A 23517-nucleotide genomic window follows, 5' to 3' on the forward strand; every position below is an offset into this window, starting at 1 on the left:
GTTCTGCTTTATTTTTTGGCAGTTTATGGACCTAGGTCTTTCCCTCTCTATATTTCTGTCCTTCTGTGTGTCACTGGCTTACGTGTGTGTGTGCGTGTGAGTGCGCGTGCGCCTGTGTGTGCGCACGTAATCTATAGCTGACACTGCAACACTGTTCTCGTTTGTTCTGTCAACCTTGAGTAACCTCTGCTTAGTGCAGTGGTTCTCGCACTGGGAGGCGGGCCCTCCTGGGGAGAGGGACATAGAGACACCATATGTGGGGGGGCACAGATGACCATTCAGCAACGTTTAGTGAATGAATCATTAATGCAGGGAAAATAAATGAATGAGAGTTTGCCTGATGTTATTATACAGACTCTAATTTAACTAAAATCCAACTTGAATCCTATTTTATTAGTCTCTAGCTTTTATTAGATAGATAACTATTGTGTGTGTGTGTGTGTGTGTGTGAGGGTACATTTTTAGTGCTTTTGAAGGAGATCTTGCCTGAAAAAGTTTGAGAAAAAACTGTAAGTATGACATCATACAGAAAGACAGCTGCTACTGCAAATGCTCAGAGGAATTGGATGAGCTGCCTGAATCCAAACGTCCTCACACCGCTCACATTTGTGTTTGATGAGCTTTCAAGGATTTTTGCATTCAAAGTGTGGTTGGTGTGTCACTACTGTTGTGGGTATATTGATGTGTGTCAAAGAAGCCATCTGTAAAATTTGACTCTAGAAGCTGTTGTATTAACAATATCTTCATCATTTGAATTCATCGCTGTTAAAAGCAGGCTGTGGATCATGATTATTCATTGTAGTTTGCTACGTTTATTGTCAGTGGAGGTAACTGAGATTTCTACTTTAAAAAAGCAAGGTGTGTTCAAATATTTTGTGATTCCGCAGCCATGCACTTAAGTTTTTCCCCATAATCCTTTCCTTTTAAAGACCATTTGTGTGACCTTTGACCTCTTCCTCCCAGATGACTCAGGAGACGAGGAACCCACATCCCAATCAGACCGCAGCGAGATTCAGGGAACACTGAAGATACTCGTCAGCAAGCTCGATGACCTCAGCACGTGTAATGACCTGATCGCAAAGCATGGCGCGGCCCTGCAGCGATCCCTGAGTGAACTCGAGGGGCTGAAGGTCCCTCTGGAGGGAGGGGAGAAGATCAAGGCAGTCAACGAGCGAGCCACACTTTTCCGAATCACTTCCAATGCTATGATCAATGTAAGTAGCTGGTATAGACCAGGGTGTGAGACACATCAGCAGTGAGCAGAGAGTAATATGTATTCTGCATGGTGTTCCATGATTAACATGACAGGAATGTCAGACATCTATAATGTACCGGTTAGGGAGTGATGAGAGATGAGATCACTTCACACTGTGGTATGTTGAAGCAGAGCCACTGAGCTGCAGGCTCAAATACTACAGGCTTAAAGAAACAGTTTCACACCAGATCCTTTGAAACGTTACTGTCTATAATGTAATGTTTAAAATCTACACCTGCAGGTGATAGTGGTTCCCGGTGCTTGCATCTCATTATTGTTAAGCATTAGAGCCAGAAAAATGTATCGGCTGATATATTGGTATAGAACATTTTTTACTCCCTAATATTGTATCAGCAAAGATCCATCTCAGTCAGGCTCTATTAAGAATACTAACATTTCTGTCAGAATCAGTCAAGTAAAGGCATTTTAGTAATACAGCCGAATATACGTCGTCCCCCAAACAGAGATACTGCTGTTTGGTTGGGTCACTTTCTTATCCACATTTAACAAACACAACAACCCACAGGACCAGGTTTTTGGTTTCCACCACATCGAATGCTTCGGTTCTGAGTACAAGCATCATAATATGAAATCCTCTAGTGTATCTGGCCCCGGTCCATCCTCATCAATGGTAAATACCATGGGCTTTGCAGTATGTCAGTAGTGGATGAGAGTTCACGGAGGGTTGAGGTCCTGCGGCAGTGATACAAGATATGATAGTGGGTGGGGGGGTACAGGAATAGCCCCTGCTCCCCCCCACCTCCTCTCAAACCCTTGACCCTCCCTGCTTGGTGAGGAATGTCAGAGCCTTCCACAGTCAAACAGAGACACAGACACACAGACCTGCTCTGACTAAAACCAGACAAGGTTTGTTTTCCTTCTTGCTTTTGTCGTTGACTTTAAACAGTTGATAGCTTTGTGTATTCTTGAGTTCAGATTGCCTTTTTTGCCGAAAGTGCATGTGATTGTTTGATCTGTTGCTTGTCAGGTTGATAGGTGTAGAACAGCACTGGCCATGTTTAGCCACTATCAAAACATGTTCTTTGCTCTATAATATAAATGACGTTTTTATGGGTTATTACTTGTAAGGCTGGGAGAGGAGGTGTTGGAGGAAGAAAGAGGTCATAATGGCAACTGCATGCTCTCAGCCAGAGGAGAAGGTTGCTCTCGTTCATTTGGTGGTGATGTAACTTCTCACGTGAATCCAAGCACTTGCTCGTATGTGTCTGCATGCACATTTATTTCATTCAGATTCTGCGTACTTTTACATCCGATGCTGACATCTGTAGCTGCCACCTCCTAACTGAGTTACACGTTCACTCCTAGAGGCCCACTAACTCCCCCCCCACCCCCCCCCGACCGGACATCACATGCAGTCTGAGTTTGTACCGGAGAGTCAGCACATAAAAAGTGGAACTGTCATAGTTTTTCAAGTGGGTGTTGAGTTTCATATCATGATTATGTCTGAGGAAGTTGACGGCAATGTCACGTGCACAGCAAACATTTAAACTAATGCTCAGACGCTGGAGTTTAGACCCCTCATCAAAGACAGCTGAAGGTAAGGGATTGACCGGAGAGGCTAAATTCCAACTTGACCTAACTTTAAATAATTTGGATAATTCAAATCCTTTCCTCCACTAAGTATCTTCAGTTAAATTGAGTATTTTTTTCATTTTGTATTTTTTACATTTGCTAAACTAGAACATTAGATTAATCTGTTTTATTCAATTTCTTTTTTAACTATTATTTGAGATAGTCACTTTTCATTTTAATGGTGTAAGAGATGAAAGATGTTCTCTTTGCTATACTTTTCCACAGAATCCCAAGCAAATTTATCAAGCTTTCATATATTATCTACTACTATCAATAAAGTAAAATAATAAATCGTAGCTATCATGAAATAGTTCAATGAATAAGACATTTTTTTATAAGCTTCATAAGATTAAATATTTATGAAACATGTATTATTTATCATAGTGTAATTTGTGGAAATTGCTTTTAAATTTTACCGAAAGAATTTCACTTTTGAGAATAGAGTATCATTTAGTGTGTGTTTTGTTGTGTGTGTGTGTGTGTGTGAGGACTTTCTTCAGCCGACAGATAGATATCCTGTTTCCTGATGTTACCTCATCCTTATTTCTCTTCCTTGCTGCATGCAGATGCTGTCGTACTTGCGGACTGCTCTCTCAACAGAGAACAGAGATTATTTGAGCTGTGCGACACTTAAATCCCTCCAGCTCCCCGCCTGCAGTCACAGCTTTATCTAGCTGTGTTAGCTCCAGTTAGCTTGAACTAACGCTGAACAGCCCCTCTGGCTCTGGGACCAAAGAGATAATTGCAGCAGATACTGAGTGGACTCAATGTAATCATGTGCTGTTCCCACACATTTTTGTTCCCAAAATACTTGATAGTAATGATTATTTTAAAAAAACAACCTCCCCTTGAAGTCCACTCGTTAACAGTTCAGTGGCTGTACCATGACACTTCCGTCATGCATGGAGTCATCTATGTTATTTAGGTTCATTGACCTTTGAGTTGACACTTGATACACCCACATATATGTTTGATCTGAAGTAACCTCCTCGTCTCAGCAGCAAAACCAAAGCAGCAACAATGATGCCCCCTCTTGACTCCGATATAATCTGCAATGTAATCAGCTCATTGCACACTGTTGTGTTCTGTGTTTTCACTTTGCTCGGAGGAAACGTTTGTCACTGCAGGGAGACCCAGTCAATGTGCCCCAGAAAGCTAATTAATATAATGAGGATTGTGTTGAAAGATTTGATTAAGAGCCTTGATTACGATGATTGACAAAGATATATTTAAACCTTTCTACCCCTATGTCCCCTCTCTAGTTGTCAGCTGTCTGCAAAATTGACTTTATTTTGCAAAAATCTGGGCTGTTTGTCATCACAAATAGAAAAAGTAACTTGAAACTTTAACTTTCTGTGCCTTTAGAGACGATATTTACTTGTGTGCGTGTGATCCCTCAGGCGTGTCGAGACTTCTTGGACCTAGCGGACACCCACAGTAGGAGATGGCAGCGGGCGCTGCAGTATGAGCGAGAGCAGCGCACTCACCTAGAGGAGACCATTGAGCAGTTAGCCAAGCAGCATAACAGCCTGGAGCGAGCGTGGAGAGAAGCACCCACGCTTGTTTCCAACAAGCCCAGTGCTCAGACAACCAACAAGGGTGAGAATGTCTGTCTGTGTGTTGCCTAGTCCTGCAGGCCTCAGTATGGGCCTCACTTTATCGGCTAAAAGTCATGTGGGGCTCAGGGTCAATACTGTGGGTATTCCTTGTGTGGAGGAAGGACAATTTAAGTTGGAAGGATTAAATTAATTTATACTTATGTTAGAGATAGCAATTATCTTCAGAGCTGCAGGTCATCTGGTCTCTGCGGTCTCTGTAGTCTGTCTATTCATCAAGTTCTTTCTCTTACTCACAAATCTCGCCGTGAACAGCTCCATGTGTCAATATTACCTCAGGGTCATAGCGCCACCTGCTGATTCGCCATGAAACAGGACGTTTTTTAACTCCACTGTGCATTGTGCATTGAACAGATCGATTCGTCTGTATGTCGTGATATAGACCAAACTATTGGCCACAGAGAGTAAGCCTCGTTTCACAACTTTATTTCAATTTACAAAAAAATGTCACCATGTTGTCTGCACTTGATGGCGTGGAGCTTAATGCGTGATTCGTGGGCGTGGTTCGGCATTTAGTGTCAAAATAGGAAATAGTGTAACTTTCATGGTAGATGGAAAGGAATGCAAATTTGTGTTTATGAAGGTCATAGTTTACCCTCCTTTTTTAAAACAATCATTTTCATTAGAAACAATATAACTAAGCTTATATAAGGATTTGTGCTCCTCTGTTGGAAGCTCCACTTACAGCAGATTATTGAATGTAGGATCCACAATATGAGAAGAGCACCCTGAGGAACCTGCATCATTCAGGCTCGTTAAGCAGCAGGCACATTGCCAATTTCACTAAGCTTATTATTCCTATAATTAATTGCCACGAGTATGTGATTATGTGCTGCTCCCTCCTTAGCTCTATAGATTAGAAAGTCAACAACATGTGATGGTTCTCCTGGTGCTCCATGTTGTCTGTATGACTGCATTTACTCACTCAATGCATATGTCCCGAATGAAGGAAGCGAGAGGCCGCTCAAAGAAGACGCAAGTGATGAAGATGAGGATACTGAGTACTTTGATGCCATGGAGGATTCCCCTGCATTTATCACAGTGACTGCCACTGACAACACACAGCACAGGTCAGTCTTCGTCTGGTCAATGCTCTGTGTTTACTGAAGGACAAGAACAACTGAAAGAGAAACACAGGGAAGACAGTTGCTATAAATTATTTCTGTGTGTGGTCTAATTTGTCATAGCACGCAGTGAGTCTGACTGTGGCTGACAGCTGAACAAGGCTCTATTGATGTGACAACTTACACACACATACATATCATATACTGGTGTCCCTTCACTTTGGGATTTTGTCAGATGTTTTTAATCTGTTTTACATATATAGAAAAGCCTCTGCTTTCCTAAAGCAGTGAAAACCAGTTCCCTATTTTAGTTTTTGCTCTCAAATGTATCCTGTTTCTTTATTGTATTGGATTCTGTCTCTTGCTGGCAACTCTACTTGTTTAAGTCTTTAAACAAAGGACCAGTTCATTCCATAATGGGCTGTTTGCTCGGCTTGTGGTGATGCTGGTTGCAGCTTCCTTTCTGAAACTGTAAAAGTGACCTGCAGCAGGTAACGACAGACTGCAGGACTCAGTCCTCCGAACCCTGAAGCTGTTTCACTGCTGCTGCACAAACATCTGTTGATGGGGTATATTCAAAGTTCAGTGAAGCAGAGTGTTTACCGTTGTCAGGAAAGTGCTGTTGTCGAGATTGACAATAATACTTTATGATTCCCAGCAGCCGTTGCTACTCTGCATTGTTATTCAGAGTTTATTAATATTAAACATATCACTTGTCCAATTAGCACCAATTTCGACACTGCATCTCCTTGGGTCCTTTGATTTCTGGAATTAGTAGATAGATGAAAATAGCTTCTTCTTTCCTGTAGCAAAGAAAAACAATTTCTTATTCTTGTTTCTGCTCTCGAGCATATTTATTCACTGCATTGGACTCAGTCTTGTTCTGGCAACTCATTAGTATGGCTCCTCTCTTCTCTCTCCTCTCTCTTAAATAACCCTCAGCTCCCTTGTGTGCATTGTGTGTGTAGTGGGTGTGTATGGAAGTGGTAAAGGATGTAGAGAAATGTACTTTATCTCTATGTATGTGAGAGTGTGTGCGTGACCAGTAGCCACGGAAGAGAACATTTTCACTCTGTTCCAGGCGATCCAGTAATTTGAGCGGAGCAAGCGGAGGTCACCCCAGCGACTGGATCCAGGACGACCATGTAAGCGTCTCTGCTCCTAACAAATCTGACTAATAGGATCGACATTTGTGAACACTGCCGACTTTTCTGATCTCAAATAGACTCATTCTCCGTTGCTTTATTCATGCACCCATCTTTACTTGCTGTTCTCACCCTAACCTACATTTATCCACACACAGACACACACAGACACACACAGACACACACACACACACGCACACACACGCACAGCCTTTTATTGTGTTTCCTGTTGTCTCATTGTCATCCCTGCGGTGCCAAAGATACACAGCTGCATCTTTCCACTAAATCTTAATTACCAGTCAAACATCTGCTCTCTTGTTCCCTCGCCCCTTGTTCGCTGCTTCGCTCGCTCTCTCTCTCTCTCAAACACATGTCTTCTGTTCCCTCTCCTCCTGTCTTTCACTCGCTCTGTCACTGTGTCTGGTGGTGGGCTGCCAAGCACAAGTTGAAAGCCTTTCTTCAAACTGTTATACATCAAATATTATTTTTACACAAAGTTACAATCCCACCTTCCTCACCCCCCCCCCCCCCTAATCCCAGATGTCTCCAGGCTGTAACGATGTGTCAGGGAAGGAGCTGCAGCCCCGCAGACGGAGGCGGACTCACATCCCAGACAAACCCAACTACTCCCTCAATTTATGGAGCATTATGAAGAACTGCATTGGCAAGGAGCTCTCTAAAATCCCCATGCCTGTAAGTGATTGAGGCACGGTTCTCCTCTTGCTGACAGCTTGACATAAATTGTTTATTACATCTTCACTTCTTTCTCGTCCATTCAGGTGAACTTCAATGAGCCGCTGTCAATGCTGCAGCGACTCACCGAGGACCTGGAGTACCACGAGCTCCTGGACAGGGCTGCGCGCTGCGACTCCTCTCTGGAGCAGATGTGCCTGGTCGCTGCCTTCTCCGTCTCCTCCTACTCCACCACGGTCCATCGGACAGCCAAGCCCTTCAACCCCCTCCTGGGCGAGACCTACGAGCTCGATCGCCTGGAAGAGTTTGGCTATCGCTCGCTGTGTGAGCAGGTAACGGCGCGGCCACAGGGAGTTTTTGTTAACACAGGCACTGATGTGCATGCACAAGGTCTGACTGTGTTCTCCATGCTTATATGAACATATTCCTTATTTTCTACTTTTTTGTCTCTCTATCTTCTAAGGTGAGCCATCACCCCCCTGCTGCTGCACATCATGTGATTTCCAAACAAGGCTGGACCCTGTGGCAGGAAATCACCATTGCCAGCAAGTTCCGTGGAAAATACCTCTCTATTATGCCTCTAGGTAAGACATTTCACATTCAGCTGGGAAGCTAGCAAACTACGTTTGTAAATATAGGTTCCATCATACAAACTGAAAAGCCACAGTCTCAGACCTGACAGAAGTGGAACACTGATATGCCTCCCACACAATCTCACATCAGAGCGTGTGAAAATGAGTCAGGAGCGTTTTATGATCCCTTTGACATGCACATAAAATATGGGTATAAATGGAGGTCTCTGTATCTGTGGGACAGTAGCGAGCAGTGGTCTGTTGGTTTAGATAAATTAGAGATTTGATCAATACAGGCCTACCAAGGGACACAGGGATATTATTCTGACTTCTCTCACTTTTTGTCACACAGCTGTAATAAAGTTAAGTGGAAAGTGTCAACGGTGGAATACATGTTATCAATGGTCACAAACAGAATTACAGTCACACAAACCAACCCACAGTCTAACACATCACTTTCAGGTCTGTAGTGACAGACTGGGAACAATGGTAGCTGTGATATTTAATTTCTCTTAAACCCTTTTGTTCCTGTTGCTCGCCAGGTGCCATTCACCTGCACTTCCAATCCAGTGGGAACCACTATGTTTGGAGAAAGGTCACCTCCACAGTGCATAACATCATCGTGGGCAAGCTGTGGATTGACCAGGTTTGTTTTCAAGCCACTCCTCATTGGTTACTACTCACAGCTTCAAACCCGCAGCCCTACTTTACTACGTCTGGCCTTTACCTTGTGTGAAAAGCTTAGTGGTACAGTCCAGGAGAGCTCTCATTCTCCTTAGTGAAGAGGGGAATCAGAGCAAAGCCTTCCAGCACATGAATAAGGTGCATCACAATTTCTAAGGATTTATCTGTAGCTTTGATCTCCAGTAACACCCTAAAATAACAGCTTCCTCTTTCTGTGAAGGCCTAGTTATTCATGGGGAGGAGGGGAAGGCTTCACATCTCTCTGTCTCCTCAGAATGTGATTCTTCTTTTTTCCTCTACCTTGTATTTAAGTTTTGAATGCGTCTTTAACAGCCATGTCCAGAGGCATTGTTTTATATTTTCAGGTTAGTCTGTCATTCTGTGCACCCGTCAGTCTCCTTCTTGTCCAGGAATGTTTTCCTCTCCTATTTACACTCACTCAAATATCATTATGTGTGTGTGTGTTTGTATTTCTCACTCTTGCAATATTTTTGTATTTGTGCAGTCGGGGGACATTGAGATTGTGAATCACAGGACAAAGGAGACCTGCCAACTCAAGTTCTCTCCCTACAGCTATTTCTCCAGGGACGTCCCACGTAAGGTAAACAATTTTTGACCTTGGTATGATGTCATAGAGTTCAAAGTTACTTGTCAAATGCTGTATTTCGAAGGATTTTAATTTCCCTTTTGGGGCTTTTTCAGGGCCTAAACATGCTCAAATTCTCACCAAAGATTGCAGGAAATTCAAAACCCTAAAAAGTATTTCAATTTGGGAGTAATTTGAAATGGGCATGGCAAAATGGCTCAACAGCGCCATCTAACGAAAAGCCCCTCAGTTAGCTTTCACCAATCTTCACAAAATCGGGACACCTGTGTTTCATGACCAGACACATATTCTGTGGAGGGTGCACAGATAATTTCCAGCATCCTGCACACTACAGCAGGGCTATTGAGGCCTGCTGTAGTGTGCAGGACTAGTCAGGTAAGATTCGATGATATTACTGGGTAAAATATATTAGCATGCTGATTGAGGATTGTTCATCTGTTCATTTAGCCTATTTCTATTCATTTATCTTTCAATTGTAAAATATTTTTACAGACGATTCCAATTGTTTGGCTAACTATTTATATCTCTGGCATTGCATTAGTGTTTTTTTACAAACTTTTTTCTCATCTTATTCTACAGAACAATGCCACGTGCACTATATCATGTGTGGAGACATTTCACCCTATCCAATGTAGAAGGAAAGGCTGTGTACATTAGCAAATACTGTGCAAAGACCTATGTTAAGAATGACACAACGACGCAGAAGCATATAGTCAAGTGCCCAAAGTTTCCTCAGGGATAAAATCAGCCTATGACAAAACAAAATGTTTATATTTATGTCTATATATGACAAGGTAAATACAGTTAGTATAAATGACCCACAACATTTCCAGTTTATTCCCATTAATTCCCGTATATTCCCGTTAATTCCCATGGAAAGTTTCCAACTTTGAAAATTCCCGGAATTTTGCAACCCTAGTAGTGACTGATTTGAGATAAGCCATTGAAAATGTACCTGACCCAGGGGGACTGTGGAGCTCAGCATTAGGAATACCTATACACTCAGTGAGATGACTGGCTTGACTGTCTGAATAAGCCTATTTTCTGATTTTCTTTTTGCTGATATCAGGTGACAGGTGTAGTGTCAGACAGCGGGGGCCAGGCTCACTACATCCTCTCTGGTACCTGGGATGATAAGATGGAGAGTGCGAAGATCGTTCAGAGCAGCCGAGGGGGCAGTGGATCAGAGGGCAAGCAGAAGACCGTGTATCAGACGTTGTCCCCCAAACTGCTGTGGAAGAAATACCCTCTCCCGTAAGCGCTTACCTCAACAGCTTCATAAGGGACAACAGTGCAATATATGAGTCATTGTAGCTGTATAACAGCTGCAATGTTCAGTCAATATTATTGATCATCACACACTAAGTGTACTTCTTGCTATCTCAGGGAGAACGCAGAGAACATGTACCACTTCTCTGCTCTGGCATTGACCCTGAATGAGCTGGAGGACGGAGTGGGACTAACTGATAGCCGCCTGAGACCCGACCAGAGGCTGATGGAGGCAGGGCGATGGGATGAAGCAAACTCAGAAAAACAGAGGCTAGAGGAGAAGCAGAGAGCTGTGAGGAGGAGGAGAGAAGCAGAGGCCTCAGATGCACTAGATGACGGTATGAAATTGAAAACACAAGTGTGATGTCTGATAAGCAAAGAGATGCTGAGTAAAAAAGACAGAGACGAGCAGAGTTAGAAGAAAGGAAGAAGTGAGGCAAAGGGCGCAGAGTCAAATTCAAATTCAGTTTATGCTTAATCGTTTTAAATAATGTTTTTATTATAACAAAGAAAACAACTGGCTTAGAATTACGCATTAAAATACCTGGTTTGTGGTTTGAAAAGCCCAAAAGAATAAATAGTAATAAACAGTAGGAGAGAATTAACCATTGAACAAAGAGCATTTGGTTCACCAGTAATGTAGCTGAAATTATTTAATGTGGAAGCTAAATTGTATTGTTTTAACGGACATAATATATCAGGTAGTTATAATCAGTTAGCTTTTAGATTCTGGGTCAAATTTCTATGATGCAGTGTTATGTTTGCAACAAAGAGTTTTTTCTGTAGCAATGGCGGAATTAATCTCCAAGAAAGAAGTTGGGAGACTTTAGACGGAAGGGGGGAAACTTGTAATATTACGAGAAAAAAGTTATAATTGAGATGAAACTCAAAATGTAACTAGAAAAAAGTACAACGTCATAATATTCAGAGAAAAGTCATAATATTACCAAATTATTACTTTATTACTGCTCCCTATTCCTCAGACAACAGACTGGTCCTCTATTATGCCCCCTGGAAAATGACACACCTAAAATGACGACTCTGTTCTCATAAAATAATGCATTTTTCCCCAGAAATCATGACTTTTTGGTGTAAGAAAACAACTTAATTGACTAAAACTATGACAAAATTTGGGTAAGCCCTGCTTATTCCTATTAGTACAACAGTTCCTGAAGGTCCGAAGTTAGAGAAGAGCTCAGAGGAGCCTGATGTTAAAGAAGCCAGACTGAACTTTACAGAGAACTCAGCAGAAATGTTTCATCATGGTGGCTTTCCTGTGTGTGGGTTGTGCGTAGGCTAGACTGTATTCAATCTACCCATGACTTGTCTCTCTTTTCCTCCCTCTATTGGTGATCAGAGTGTGATTATGACTGTGGTGAGTGGGGTTGCCCTATGCCCCTTGTCTATCTCACACACACACACACACACACACACACACACACACACACACACACACACACACACACACACACACACACACACACACACACACACACACACACACACACACACACACACACACACACACACACACACACACACACACACACACACACACACACACACACACACACATATACATACATACATACATACACTACACCCTCTGTGTGTCCCCTGTGTGGTCTGCTTCTGTGTGGGAACTGCATGATGCCCCTCTCAACTTCTCCAGATCCTGGAGGAAAAGGAAAAAATACTTTTTCCTGTACATTGGGCCAGCCTCAATAATATATTACACGTAACATTTAAACTTTAAAATCTTTTAAAATCTACAAACGTTCTCAGTTTGAAGCCACATTGGCAGGTGATTAATTTGTTCTGCAACGCTATTATTGACTTTATACTTTGATATACTTCCCAGCATAAGTTACTTTAAACCAAGTTAACGTTATGCTTGATGCTAGTGGCATGATGCCAGTGATGTAGGTTTTGCATTGCACTTATCACTGCACTTTTTTAGTTGTCCCAAGTTTAGAGCTGCATGAAGGTGATTTGATTTCTCAGTGAATTGCCTGCAAGTGTGGCTTCTCCACTAGAGGGTGCGATTTGAATGATGGTGGTTGAATTGACACCTGAGCTTCTCCCCACAGGTCGAGAATACGAAGGCTACCAGCCGCTGTGGTTTCACCAGAGGAGGAACTCGATAACTGGAGAGACAAACTTTGTGTACAAGGGAGGTTACTGGGAGTCCAAGGAGAGACAGGACTGGAACACGAGCGCTGACATCTTCTAACCCAGGAACTGACCCCAGATCACAGCCAACCTCAGCAGACAGGAAACGGCTCAGCCTCTGGTCCTGGCTTATGAGCACTATTTGAACCTTCTGTGATGATGCAAACGTGTATGTTTCACACGCTCTCGGATAACACTGTACCTCCAAATGTATACACTCACTCTGTTCTTACACTGGGGAAAAGAAGGGGCATTCCCTGAGTCCTCCTCTTTGACACCATACTGAAACAGCAGTGAGGTAAAGTGTGGATGTGCGATAATGAGGTGGTGACATCACACAATGAAGGCCCCTGCACACTCCTGAAATCAGGTGCTCCGTAAATGCTACCCACAATGCACTTTTTTGGGATCACCCTATCACAGAGTTTTACCAATTGGATAGAAACTCCGTTCAAAGCAGCTCACAACTATCAACTATAAACAGGGACAACATCATAGAAACACAAGGGTTGAATACACATCAGCCAGGTATTTTAAGAAAGTTCCCATCCTTATATTTATCACATTTGATATTAAGCTACTTTATAAGTTAGTTAACGTTTTCCTTCGCAGAATTGAATTCAAGTGCTCATTTTCTCTTAAAGAGGGAAGTTAACGCCTGAACATGGTGTCTAAAAGATTTATTATGGAGAACCAAAGTGTCAAATCAAATAAATAAAAACATCATATTAATAAATGCAAAACAACGAGATATAAACATAAAATTTGGAAATAATTAAAATTATATATATATGTATATATATATATAACTCCTTTTTAATAAAATGTCTTGCTGCTTATTAGTAATCATATATTTTGTTGCAGTTGTATCTTATTCCAGCAGTTTTATTTATTTTAAATATTAACTTTAGTTAAAAGCTTATGATGTGATCGGTAAATAGTCACAAACAATAGTCATTGGAAAAAATACTTCAAAACCTAATAAAACTGCTAAACAGAATTAGAATGGGCTGCAACAAATTTAAGTTTAAATACTTGGTTATTTCCCTTTTCTGTGGTTATATCTGTGTTCATTTATATGGTTGCTGGTTTATATTTATGACATTTTCAGCAGTTTGGTTCTCCATAATCAACAGCTAATATTTGCCTGAGAAAATGATCTTGTTCTTATACACTAGAGGCTGGTTCATCCTAAATGATAAAACATGCAGCGATGTAGAATTGTGTTTTACTTGGTGTGAATGTTGGGGTTTCCTTCCAGCTCCAAACAAATAAGTAGTTTTCTGTTCTCTAGTCAGTTAGACTGTAGTCCGTGTAGTGGTAATATAGCTGCTGGCCCATTTCACACTTTGAAAATAAGACATGTCTAATGCTTCATTTCAGTCGTATAAACATGTTATAGACATCTGTAATTCTGGAGTCAGATTTCTACAATAATCAGTCCTTTAATTGTAACTCAACAGTAAAACATTCATATCACTTAAGGAATCACCATCAAAGACCTGAACATGCACGTTTCACTGTGATTGACCATAGATTAGAACATAGCTCTGTGTTAATGTTTTAGAAGATCTCACTTCGTACATGTCCTTTACCTCGTCCCCTGGTGCTCTCCCATAGCAACACATACCGTATCCTTGGTGACCATTTTGAGTGACATCATTCTCAGTGATTGTACAAAGTATTAACTCTGCGCCAAATCACCAATGAGGCATTCAGTCATTGCCACCCAGGGCATCCTGTTGGTTTCTATAGTGTATGTTGCACTAGCTCCACAGCCTCCCATCAGTCACTAACCAGTGGTTCCAGCAGGACTACTCTACCTGAGACTGGAGGGGTTTCTCTCAGGGGTCCGGAGTGGCTTCAGCTGACGGGAGGTCAGGGCTGGTTCCTGTAGCACACCACTGTGTCAGTCAGCTTTAGCCACAGAGGACTCCCGCAGTTGCTGCTCCAGACTCACCACAGCTTACATGTCGCTCCTCTCATTCAGTGTTTGTGGACACGCTGATCTGAGATCAGCTGACAAGGGTACCCTCAGTCTTTTGCCTTAAATCGACTGAACAAGGGAAAGAATCCTCTGACCTGTGCACTACATGTCTACAGTGACAAGAGTTTTGAAAAGCAGTTAGTATTTTTTGTAACTATTGTTAGGAATGTAGACTTCAAGGCTGGAGGTATTGTATCTATTGTTTGTCTATTTCTGTGAATATTTTGTGATAAAAGAATGATACTGTAATGTAAATTTAAGAATAACTATACTAATCTGAGTATTAAGTTATCTGTACAGAATATTTAAAATCTGACATAATTGACTGAATAAGCCTGAAGAGTTTCCTGAAATATTAATTTTTAAACCAGATTAATTCCGTGAAGATGGAAGTTAATCGTGTGGCGATTCATCTTTTATATTTCCATAAACTGTCTTAACACACTGAAAATAATTTTAATAGAGTCCTTTATGGTAGCACATTAGTAACTGTGGTTCAGTTATCATTTCCTCTGATGTGAAAAATGAAGTGGAAAAGAGATTCATTCATAATAGAGTGCCCCTCCGTGTGGGCTGATATGTGATGATATGAGCTCTTACAATGTTCACTGATGTTAATGATTTTGATGCTGAGATGATTGATGCTTTTTTTTTGCACAAGAGATGCTTCTTTACCCATCGACATAAACGGTTTTAATGCATTTTTGATTTGTGGTTGTCGAGCACAGTTTGATGCTCAATCTCTAAATCTCTTGTCTGGAACATCCAACTAAAAGAAGTAATTTAGCATTTATAGGAAATATGTTTGGGATTCTTTCATGAAAAGATTTTCACCTCTGTCATTTCTGATGCTACAACCGGCAGCTGGTTAGCTTAGCTTAGCATTAAGACTGGAAACAGGGGGAAACAACTACCCGGGTACTGTCTGAAGTTAAAGAATCTACCCACCAGCATCTCAAGCTCACAAACACGTTATATTTTCACATATTACACTTTGTGTTTGGAGCTCATTGAGAATCTCGTCCTTTTGTCGGCACATTAAGGAATTCAGAAAGACTGTCGGCTACATTTGTAATACCTTAGGTTTGCTTTAGCAGCAGAAAGTATCAAAGTGCATCGGAGCAGAGCGCCTTCGTGCCACTATCATCACCGCAAGTCTCACACTTTGTGTTTTAAACAAAGATGAGATGTTAATTTGTCAGATATAGAGCTGAATATAGCTGGATTTAGTTTTTTTAAAAACCTTTGGACTGAGCCAGATTAGTTTCCAGTTTCTAGGCTAAGTACCTGCTGTCTTTTCTGTATGTTAAATAGTCATGAGCGTGGTATTAATCCTCTCATGTAGCGTTTAACAGAAAAAGACAATTGAGCTTATTTCCCAAAATGTCGAAGTTCTGCACACTTTAAATCTGAATCTAAATATCAAGCGAGATGTTTTATTTTTTGCTATTTACAAAAACTGTGCAGTTAGTTCTGTATCATCCGGCACAGTCATGACATCATATCACTGCTGAGTGGTGCCAAGGAAACTGTACAACTGGAGAGTTAGTTTGTAGATTTTCCTTTTTCTTCAGCGATCAATATGAAGTTCACTAGAGATTTACTTTAATATATTGTGTTGGAGATGATTTTATACTTGAGAATACATATTATATTTTGAATGATAACCGAGAGCTCATCATACGTTTTAGTCAATATATTTTCAAATAACTTGACCTCAGTGGGTGACGGGGACACTCCTGTTGAAGTTGCCCCACTGAGGCCTGTACAGTCTCGGACAGCTGTAGCAATAATGCAGTGAGGTGTAGATTTGTTAGATAATGGCTGTTGTTCCTTCAGACAGTTGTCTCCCTCATGCAGAAAGGGGAAAAACAACCAAAGTGTAAATGGAGAGTGTACTGAGACTAAAACAAGCTCTTCATCTGCCTTCCCTATCTCAGAGGGATCTAATGTAAACACTCCCCCACTGTTTTTCACGTTTCATCCCACCCGACTCTTAATTCACTGTGGTGTGATCTTTTTTTTGCTTTAATTTTTATGCTTTCTTTTTCTGCCATGTTTTCTATCTTCTCATGGGTGCCATTTTTCTTATGTTTCATACTGTTTGTATGGATAATGAGAAGGACATGTGTGCACATGCTGCACACACGTCCTTCTCATTCATGCTCAGTTTCGAGACAGAGGTTCACTGATGAAGACGAAGGAGATTTTCCTCACGGTGTCTAAACGGAACCCTGCTTCTTCTCAGACTGTGACTCACAGAGGTGAGACTGGGGTTAAAAAATCTGTATAAAAGTTCTGAAACGCGTCACAACAGCGACCTGGCACAGGAGGTCAAAGGTGACCGACCTGCCTTGACTACTACTCACCATCTGAAAATACACAACAGTGTATTCAGTTGAAACTGCTGACTCAACTGAGGTTTTTCCTTTTTTTTTTAATTGTGCATTTTCTCCCTTCGTTTATACTTGTAACATTGTCTTTAAACAGCAAAGACACAATAATGGAAGATGAGGATAATAAAGTTGTTATTGTTGACACTGAATATCTGTCTGCTTGGTTTACTTTCAGTGGAAGTGTGAAGATGGGATCAATATATTTGGTGTATGGGAGATTTTAGAATGAAAAACTGTCTCTCACTGTAACAGCACAACTCCCAGAACTAAAACTACTGTACACCTTTAATGGGATGACTCAAGAATAAAAACAACATATTACAAAAGGCTTGCATACATTTGTTGAAGGAGCTGTCACAGGTTTTAAATGACTGTTGTCCTCATATTAGTGTTTTTATATATCTGCACTATAGAGAAAACCTTCAGTTACATGCAATGGCACACTCAATTTCTTTTAATTGAGGGAAAACTCAGGACTATGATGGCCATATTTTTTTTATCTTGCTATCTTATATTATGTTATATATATTGTCAGGGCCTTATAAGTACTAGTAAGGGCAGCACTGGCTGTGTCTTATGTATTCTTAGCAGGGGTTAACAATTTACCAGTGGTAGTATCTTATCTACAGCACAATCTTTAACCTTTATAATCACAATTTCTTCATCAAAAAGAAAAGAAAAAATTATGCAAAATATACAATTTAACTTCGGTAGTTTAAAGGAGTTCTATATATATTCCTGCAATTTATTTTAAGTGAGATCTTTATTATAATTTTGTATTTACATAATATACGTTTTTTTTATTCTATTGACCATATATTAAATAGTTTAACCAACCACAGTTACATTTTAGGTGGAAAAATAATTACACAAATACAAGAACTAGGGCAATCGTCACCATAACAACTTTTTCCCTTATATTTATCAACCATCTGTTCACTTTAATATTTTTTATATAAATATTTGTATCAATGTACGGACCCTGTGTTGCTCTCAGTGTTTGTTAGAGGCTGCGGTTACTCTCAGAAACCATTGACTATTTATCTCACTCTCTTTAAATGTGAAAGTATCCAATGTGACGCAGCCAGTGGCGCTGAACTTGCCGCAGTGCGCGCGCCACCGCGCCTCCACTCGGCGTCACGAGCTGTTTGACGGTTTCCAGGACAACGGAGGGAAGCGTCTGTCAATCAGGACTCCGAGCAGCAGCTGGTCCGCAGAGTCGAGTCTCCTGGTTTGTTTCCTCAGAGTAAGTTTGATACAAAGTTAATAAGTTTGTTCCAGAGCTGCGATGGAGGAGGGATTTAGATTTTACATGTGATGTATATGTTTGTGTCTGAGTATTACACAGCTACAGGTGAGTGAAGCCAGTTTGACCCAGAAAAGCCTCTGAATTCAGGTTAACTGTGTGCTCATGGTGAAGCCACATGCTTGAGTTAAACTTTACTGTGTTTTCAAAATCCACTGATTATAGAATTGAACAGTGTGAAACGATCTTCTGAGTGACGTCTGTGAAGAATGTGTGTAAAATGCTTTTTTCCGCGGGTATTTAAAGTCATTGTGGCCGACGTTAGCTAAACATCTGAGAGGAGAGATCCTTCATGGACCTGCTCCTCTTCTGCACTTGATGTTCATCCCGGTGGAAGAGGGACAGACTCAGGAATTTATGGTACTCTTAGTGAAAAGAAGTCTGTTTGTCCAGCTAACAAGCTGAATGGTCTTGGTTTCCTGGACAACCGAGCAACATAACCCCCCCCCACACACCCCCAAACACACACACACTCTTTCACTGGTCGTGTTGTGTCTGTTCTCCTGCTGAACCTCTGCACATTTGTCCCCATGCAGCATGGAGGGGAAACACCATAACGGAGCAGAGGCGGATGCAGAGGACACCGATGAGCTTCTCTTCACTGGTCTGATCTGTTACACATTGTTTTAACATCTACTTCCCACTAATGTGAGTTTAACCCTGATGTGTGACCCCACAGATCTGGATGTCAGCAGCAGGGAGTTGGACCTGCAGCCTCGGCCTCTCAGACTGGATCACTGCGACCTCCTGATGGATGCCATCGATGCTCAGCTCGGTCAACTGCAGGTTTGTGACACAATCTATCTGCTTCTCTGCATGTGGGTTCAGGAATACAGCTTTTAAGCAATAATGTGATTACCTCCAATTCCAGGTCCAGCCCCACAAACAGCAGGACATTTTCAGAAAGCATGACTGCAGCGATACCGGTAATTCCTGTAATTTTAAAACTTAATGTGATTTTTATTTTGAATCTTTATAATATTCTGTGTTTTGCTTTTTTTCTAGCTCCGAGTCGATCTCCAAGCAAAGACACAGGCCTTGGAAGTACAACTCAGACACATGACACACCCATGTCTTGTCTTGATTTAATACGCACTCCGACAATGAAGCAAACATTAGGTAATATTTCAATATTGTTGCAGAAAAACTGTTCTATTTAAAAGTTAGGAGCCAAATTATGCTGAAGGATTTATCGGGAAATTACTTATTTTTGTCTGGTTGAATCTGCAAAGACAAAACAAAAGTGAAATGAGTGAGATGTTTACATGTATATATACTGTATGCAAATACTGTGTTTACATATATATGTCTATATGTAAGGCTTCTCTGCTTACTGCAAAAGGAAAAGTTTTCCCTCCACAATAAAACAACACATCTTTCCACTCTTGTAACCCAGAGAGGAACACAGGCTGCCTGGGAAGTCCTGACACTCAAGAGAACACTCAGAAGAGGTTGGACAGAAGAACAAGAGACAAAGAGGAAATGGAGTCTCGGAGAGAGGAGGTCATCTGGAGACTCGGGAGGCTGCTAGGGGACACTTGTGAGGAGGATACATTGACAGGGGAAGCACACCTTCTTTCAGACAGTGTCTGCACTGAGGACTTTGTCATGCGCTTCGGGGAAGAAATGGTGGAAGTGCCATTGCCCGAGAGTCATTATCGACAGCAAGACATAGGAGAAGAGGCTGGGAGGACAGAGACATCTGACAGTGAACAAAAAGGATTAAATGTTCTTCATGTTAAAAGACGAGGATCAGCAGCACAGCGTAAAAGCAGTAAAGAAGCAGTGACTTCTCACTATTCCCTGTTAAACAGCCCAGGTCAACGAAAGGAAGTGGAGAAGTGTCTTTCAAATAACTTTGGAGTGAACACATCACATAGTGAGAAGGCTCCACGGAGGCTTGGTCACAATAGCAGCCGTAAGTAAAACCTTCCATCTCTTTGTAAGACAATAAAAGAGCTCCAATTTGAGATGTTTGTTAGGATTAAGAGAAAATGATTCATCTCTCTATACTCGTTCATCCATCTGTCTGTATGTGTGTGTCCAACATTTTGATCCAGAGCAGGTTAACTCAACCATTACTTGACAGTTGCCATTAAACATGTAATAAGACTAGTATTAATGCACCAGGGATGATTCTCAACCAGTTTGTCAACTCTAAATTGTCTTTAGAACTAAATTCATGTCAAAATTCCCCTCTACCCACATTAACCAGGCATTTAATAAAGAAATCTTAATTGTAACTAGAACATTACAGCTTATGCACACAGAATTTGTCTTCCTACAACTAATGGGCCGGTTTCCCTGAAAATAGCTGAACACATTCATTATCCCCAGAGGATTCAAACTTTCCATTTAGGACATGAGCTTTTTTACCTCACGTGGAGATTTCCTTAAGATTCACAAAAGCAAATTGGTGTAAGCACCTCCTCCAATGAGTTTATGTTTATAGCGCTGTCTGTTTGTTGTTATGTTTATTTGTTTATTTTTGTTGTCAGCAAGATTACACAAAAACAGATTTCGACTTAACCTAGTGTAAGTTTGCACAATTTTCTCTTTCTTTAAATATATTTTTTTCTGGCAAGAATTCATGGATGTGGATTTGCTTTTTAACCAGGCAAATTTCGAGTTTGATTCAGCCTGATTGAATTCAAGGGGACTGTTTGTTCCAGCACGTTTGTTGTTATCGTTGCCTCTGAGCTCTGCTAACTTGGCTCTTGACTCTTGCTCGTGATCCCATTACGACCCAGTTACACCTTTTGATTCTCTCACTTCCCTCTCAGTGTCTCACAGAACAGAGGTTGTAACAGAACGTGAAAACAAACAGCACAACAGGAGCTGTTCTCCTGAGGCCAGGTGCCTGGCAGGTACTACACACAGATTACACTGCATCTGCTGCACAGTCCAACTGATCCTCTTGTGCATCTGTTCACTGCAAACAGTGACTGGAGGTTGCGTGTGTTTTACAGGAGTACCTGTGAGGAGTTTTGATTCTGTATCCATTGCAAGTGACCTGGACTCAGTCAGCACAGAGCGAGTCAGACAGCACATCCACACACAGCTGGGTGAGAGACGGCAGAACCAGTGAAAACTAAACATTACAGTGGCCCGGGAGCGCAAATCACAATGTGAAAACACAAGAACCAACCACAAAACACAACAGCGAGTAAACAAACACAACAGCGCTAGCAAACGATGGTGCCAACCATCAACAAGGCTTGTCGCTGATTGGATGGAGGCACTATCCGTCCAATCAATTCCCTCCAATAGGAAAAGTTGACAAAACATGTTTTGGGATTTTCTGTTGTGTATTGTTATTTGTTGCTGTGATTTGCACTTTGCCACATTATATAAAAAATATCACCTGTACACATTACTAAGAGCTAACAATGATATGTAGAAAATATTTAGAGCATGAGAGAAAAAGATGTGTATTAAATTGTAGTTAACATTGTGAGTGTCGCCCCACCCCCACAGGATGGCGCTCTCTCATTCAGTCTGTCGCAGGCGTGGAGGATTACTTTACTAACCAGAGTGACGATGACACACCCACACAGGAAGAAAGTGACCCTCAGTCTACATCAGGTAAAGTAAGAGTTTACTATTAATTATCTTATTCAAAGAGGCTGTGGAGACTTAAAAGTAACTTCATCTCAGAGTTTTCCGACAAACAACATTGTTTTCTTTGATTGTAAAGTCCACAGATCCTTGTTTGGCAGTTGTCAAAAAAGAAAACTTCGGAAAACTCAGCATAAAAAAAGAGAAAGTTGCAGGTAAAGCAAAGGGAGCAACATTTTAAATCTGTGTCTTCTCTGCAGTCTTTTCATTAAAGGAATTATTTCACAGTTTTTCAGTCTCATACACCGATTATCTTTACATCTCCCAGACTCAAGTTTTATTTGGGAGACGACGACAAAGACACAGATGAGGAAAGTTCTGAGAGGATAAAAATGAAAGTTCAGCACACTTATCTCCGACAAGTAAGAATGAATTTTATTATGTTATTTAGTAAATTCTTCCATGAACACGTGCAAGAGAGTTCACATCATGTTTGTGTGTGTGTGTGTTTTAGAAATGTGAGAACGTGGAGGAGACACTCAGGTTGAAGAGGACACAGTTAAAAGACGTTGAGCTCTGCCTTTCTGAACTTCGGCTAAGAAGAAAGGTAACTGGCATCTTCACTAGTAAACTCTGCATAGAAGTCTCACTTATAAAAACATATTCATAGGTATTGGTTTTTCCCCCAGCATGCCTTGCAGGAATTAGAGCGAGTGACTGCACAGAGAGCACAGGTGGAGAAGGAGAAGAAGACTATGGAGTCCAGTCTGAGAGACAGCAGGATAGAGAGAGACTCTCTCAGGTATCCCAATACTTTATCCTTCTTTTTTTTTATAAACAGAGGCAGATGGACAACGTCACACTGAACCAAAAGGATTCTGGTCTTAAATCTTTGTTCTGTCAAAGAGTAACACAACGATGAATGTGTTGTAGTTGCCAAGTGGAAAATTTGCAGAGACAAAGAGATTCTTGTCTCCATGAGATCAGAGACATGGAGGAAGAACTTGAAACTCTGAGTCAACGTCAGAAGACTCTAAAGGACGGATTCTGCTCAAAGGTAATGAAACCTGTGTAAACCAACGGATCAACTGGTTCTTTGGTCAAGTCACATGTTTTAATATGTCAGATTTATTGTTCTTCTCGATGCTCCACTCAAACAGAACAACGTCATCATATCAGTGCTGGAGAGGGAGGAGATGGAAAGACAGCTGGACGGTGCAAAGACTGAACTGTTTGCTGAGCAGAGCCGTGCAAGAGAGAAGCTAGAGTCCATGCAAGAGGTGCAGTATCAAGGCCCAGTCATATTCTTTTCACGATGTAAATTGTAATCCATATCTATTTTAATATAATTGAAGTAATAAAACCACCGCTTATATATAACAACATCAAAATGTTATTAAGCAACCAAATTAGAAATAATTACGTCGTAGCCCTAACGGGCTCGAGCACAGGTGTTTTGAAGCCTGTGGCGGTCAGTGGAGAAACGATCAATAACCATGCGTTTTGCGCACTACGGCAAAGATAACCGCGTCACTTCCTGTGTCCGTAGAGCGATGTTGATCCTTGCCTGCTAATTGCTCATTACGGTCCACGCTATTAA

The 23517-nt window shown here is 41.2% G+C and overlaps 1 protein-coding gene across 1 annotated transcript in view; it reads left to right on the top strand.

Moving 5' to 3' along the window:
- Window positions 1-13432, top strand: part of osbp2b (oxysterol binding protein 2b) — a 39111-nt gene extending 25679 nt beyond the window's left edge. Inside the window, exons 3-14 of the mRNA XM_061071580.1 lie at window positions 964-1214; window positions 4249-4447; window positions 5414-5534; window positions 6610-6673; window positions 7214-7366; window positions 7453-7698; window positions 7830-7950; window positions 8481-8584; window positions 9128-9223; window positions 10299-10483; window positions 10616-10836; window positions 12589-13432. Coding sequence (XP_060927563.1) covers window positions 964-1214; window positions 4249-4447; window positions 5414-5534; window positions 6610-6673; window positions 7214-7366; window positions 7453-7698; window positions 7830-7950; window positions 8481-8584; window positions 9128-9223; window positions 10299-10483; window positions 10616-10836; window positions 12589-12731 — 1904 coding nt within the window. The 3' untranslated portion in view covers window positions 12732-13432. The remainder of the gene's footprint in view (window positions 1-963; window positions 1215-4248; window positions 4448-5413; window positions 5535-6609; window positions 6674-7213; window positions 7367-7452; window positions 7699-7829; window positions 7951-8480; window positions 8585-9127; window positions 9224-10298; window positions 10484-10615; window positions 10837-12588) is intronic.
- Window positions 13433-23517: the final 10085 nt, after the last annotated feature.

The sequence above is a fragment of the Limanda limanda genome, chromosome 5 (genome assembly GCF_963576545.1).
Source record: "Limanda limanda chromosome 5, fLimLim1.1, whole genome shotgun sequence".
NCBI lineage: Eukaryota > Metazoa > Chordata > Actinopteri > Pleuronectiformes > Pleuronectidae > Limanda > Limanda limanda.